The sequence below is a fragment of the Osmerus eperlanus genome, chromosome 5, assembly GCF_963692335.1.
Source record: "Osmerus eperlanus chromosome 5, fOsmEpe2.1, whole genome shotgun sequence".
Lineage (NCBI taxonomy): Eukaryota > Metazoa > Chordata > Actinopteri > Osmeriformes > Osmeridae > Osmerus > Osmerus eperlanus.
Window position 1 is genome coordinate 8,343,262 of NC_085022.1, and position 3,339 is coordinate 8,346,600.

A 3,339-nucleotide genomic window follows, 5' to 3' on the forward strand; every position below is an offset into this window, starting at 1 on the left:
CCCTAATAAATGGGACGCCACTTGGTTACGGGTACGTCATCTAGCACGTATCGATATCTCCAAAGCAAGTAGTGTTATGCACTGATATCAAACGAAATTCGCTGCTAATGGAGTTTACTTAAAACTGTAGACATGCTAGTCAGAGAAATGCGGGACTGTTGTGCAAATCAGCACTGTAACATTAGCGTAGAAAACTAGCGATTTTTAGAAACGTTTCAATTAGGAAAATGGTGGCAAATATATATGTACAGGACTGTGTATAGCACAAAACAAGACTGTCCTAATTTTTTTATCAATGAATTAAGCCGAAAATATTACATTTATCGGACTCTCTGGATAATCTTGTTGCCGGTCGCGCAGTATTCACATAGCCCTAGGTTTCAAGTAAGCTCCCGATCTTATTTGGTTTTAAGGGGTGTATACCCCTTCGTCTTAGCCCTACCCCTAGCTCAAAAAGAGTATTGGGACACCACTAGCTCTCAAGTGAACGCGCAAAAGTAAGGGCTAGGGGTAAGGGGTAGTATTGGGATTCAGCCATAATCTTGTTGGTCACCCTGATTGTGCATGTTGGGCGTAACCACGCATTCTTTGGGGGGGTCGTCATCCCCCCCAATATTGAGAAAATACATATCTGTCCCCCCTAATATACAGCAGAAAATATGTAAAATATAATTTTTGCTTTTATGAACCCTGTCAATGGATCGGTCTCTTGTTATGTCAGTCAGTTGAGCGCAAAGAAAGTAACGTTAGTTAACTTGTTGGAGAGGAGGTAGAGTAATGGAGGATTTGAGGTTACCTAAAAAGCGGAGAAAACTGCACCAGCAGCCAAGCATACGCTGTTTTTTTTCAGACAGTAAGTAACTTGATACCGAGCTAACTGTGTAAGCAAATAAAACGAGTAGCCTCATAAAAGCATGAGTCGCTGTTTTTCTGATAAAATTACATGTGGTCACAATGCAGGCAGTAGCTGTCTCGGAGGAATTACACTATTCCTTTAGATGTGAATTCAAATGGCCAATGTAGTCCTCGAAACGATGTTCTAAATGTGCACATTTTCATATATAGGCCTAAATATAGAATTGTAGGCAATGCACTTAACAACATCAAACAATTATGGGGAAGGGTATTCATTTGGACCCCCCCAATGTCTAAACCATGGTTACGCCCTTGTGTAGTTTAATCGGACCAGAGAGTCGGCTGCATGACTGGCTATTCTCGCAAGCAGCTGAACATGAGCTCTGCCTTAGCCCAGTTCAATCAGGAGAGACCAGGTACGAGGAGAGTGATGTTTATTACAGAATTGTGAATGTACTACAATGTTTTGGAGCTTAGACCCCGAGGGGAATCATAGCTCAGAGGGCGCCTGCCCGACATCTGAGAAGAATCCCCAAGAGAGAAGAGGGTGAGAAGTCGAAACCATAAAACGTACTCACCAACGGGAACCAATGACCCTCTGAGGAATAAGCAACAAAAAACACATTTAAGAGATCAACATGCGGTACTAAGTATACAAAACCTGGTCCGGATCCAGAGGGAGAAAGCAAGGCAAGGACAGATCAGTCGAACTGATCCGTACCGTCGAAACAAGACGAGGCAAGTTAGGCTGCAGCCTGCCTAGCTGCCATGGCCCGTCGGCCACAGGACCGATGTCCTCGTGTCGGAAAGCGTGTTTTAGCTATAGGGCCGACACCCTTCATGCTGTCGGAGATAGCCTTTGGCGGCTGAGGCCCGACGCCCTCGAGTATGCAGGTGATGGCCTTTAGCGGCTTTGGCGGCTAAAGGGCCGGCGCCCTTGAGTCTATGTGACAGCCTGTGCAGATGGCTGGAGGACCGACGTCCCCGCGTACATGACCTATGTAGGCTAGAGGGCCGACGGCCTTGAGTCTATGTGACAGCCTGTGCAAATGGCTGGAGGACCGACGTCCCCGCATACATGACCTATGTGGGCTAGAGGGCCAACGCCCTAGAGTGTATGAGAACAGCCTGTGACGGCTGGAGGACCGACGTCCCCGCATACATGACCTATGTGGGCTAGAGGGCCGACGTCCTTGAGTCTATGTGACAGCCTGTGCAGATGGCTGGAGGACCGACGTCCCCGCGTACATGACCTATGTAGGCTAGAGGGCCGACGCCCTTGAGTCTATGTGAACAGCCTGTGACGGCTGGAGGACCGACATCCTTGTGTGCGTAGGGAGCCTGAGAGGCTAGCGGGCCGACACCCCGGGGAGAAGCCTCGTAGAACACACAGTTGATGCGAGAACGAAACACCACCGACCACCAGTTATTTGCAAATACTCACCGAGAGCCATCAAGGCCGTAGGGATCTTTGGGCCTTGATGATGGAAGCAGCATCCGGACGGACGGAGGAAGAATATGCGGAGGAAGACCAACGCCCCAGCTGTTGCAAAGTCGCAGTGGACAACCCTTGGACTGCAGCGGACGTGGCAGCACCTATCCTGAACGAATGGCCTGAATACCGTCCAGGGGGAAGGTTACACTTGGATACTACCTGCGCTAAGTGGTGACTGAACCAGGACTGAGACATGGGTTTATTGGCAGGGGTTATGAAGAGAGGGGAGAGCGGATCTGAGGAAGCCCTCATCTTGACATACCTAAGCATGGAAGAGAAAGGACAGAAAGGACCCCCCGTGCGAGCAATGACTACGAAGCAAGAGCCTCCGGATTTAGAGTGTCTAAGAAAAAGGTTGAAAAATTCAGGGTGAAACGTCAAATCGGAAAAGCAAACGTCTGAGGTGGGATTAAACGCATTTGCCCTAGTGGTGAATTCCCCGCACCGAAGAAACCCGTAGAAAGCCAGTAATAATGAACAATCTAAAAGGGAGTCAATGTAGCGGGAGAAATAACCACGTCTGAGCACCGAAAGCATGGCATGCAGAACGGATAGAGTGAACGGGAGTCTGTCGTCCACTTTAGGGGGAAACGCTTTGCCTATTCCTTTGAACAGCAATTTGATAGCAGGATTGGACAAAAGGCTGGGAAACGAAGGATCCAGGCATCTGGCATTGAATTGGATGCCCGCGACCAGACCTTTAATATAGCACGTCTGGAAATGGCGAACATCCGTGCAGTGACAAACAAAAGCACATACAACATTAACACACAAAGGAAACAGGGGAACAGAGAGAGAAGAGCAAAACATAGCGTATGATCTCCAAGCGAAATCGTAGGACCGAAGGGTGGAAGCCGCTAATCCATTCCTCATATATCCCTTAGCTGCCCCTAAATAAACCTGCAGTGAGTGCTCCTTTAATCTAGGGCCAGTGACGAGAGAAGGGGAACAGCTAGGGGCCACTGGCATGCATCCGGGCACAGATCCCT

At 48.7% G+C, this 3,339-nt stretch overlaps 1 protein-coding gene across 2 annotated transcripts; it reads right to left on the minus strand.

Annotated features, from left to right (window-relative positions):
- Nucleotides 1–1,255: 1,255 nt before the first annotated feature.
- Nucleotides 1,256–3,339, minus strand: LOC134021061 (uncharacterized). Of its 2 annotated transcripts, none has more exons than XM_062461509.1 (2): nt 2,300–3,339; nt 1,256–1,453 (listed from the first exon to the last, which is right to left on the minus strand). In XM_062461509.1, the coding sequence occupies exon 1, from the start codon at nt 3,317–3,319 to the stop codon at nt 2,309–2,311; it is 1,011 nt and encodes a 336-aa protein (XP_062317493.1). In that variant the 5' UTR covers nt 3,320–3,339; the 3' UTR covers nt 1,256–1,453; nt 2,300–2,308. The 2 variants fall into 2 exon arrangements, 1 of the variants encoding a protein (XP_062317493.1); XR_009930471.1 differs by lacking the exon at nt 1,256–1,453 and adding an exon at nt 1,745–2,022 and having other exon boundaries at nt 2,109–3,339.

Coding starts and splice junctions, on each gene's coding strand:
- LOC134021061 (XM_062461509.1), bottom strand. CDS start 3,319: ATGCCAGTGGCCCCTAGCTGTTCCCCTTCTCTCGTCACTGGCCCTAGA.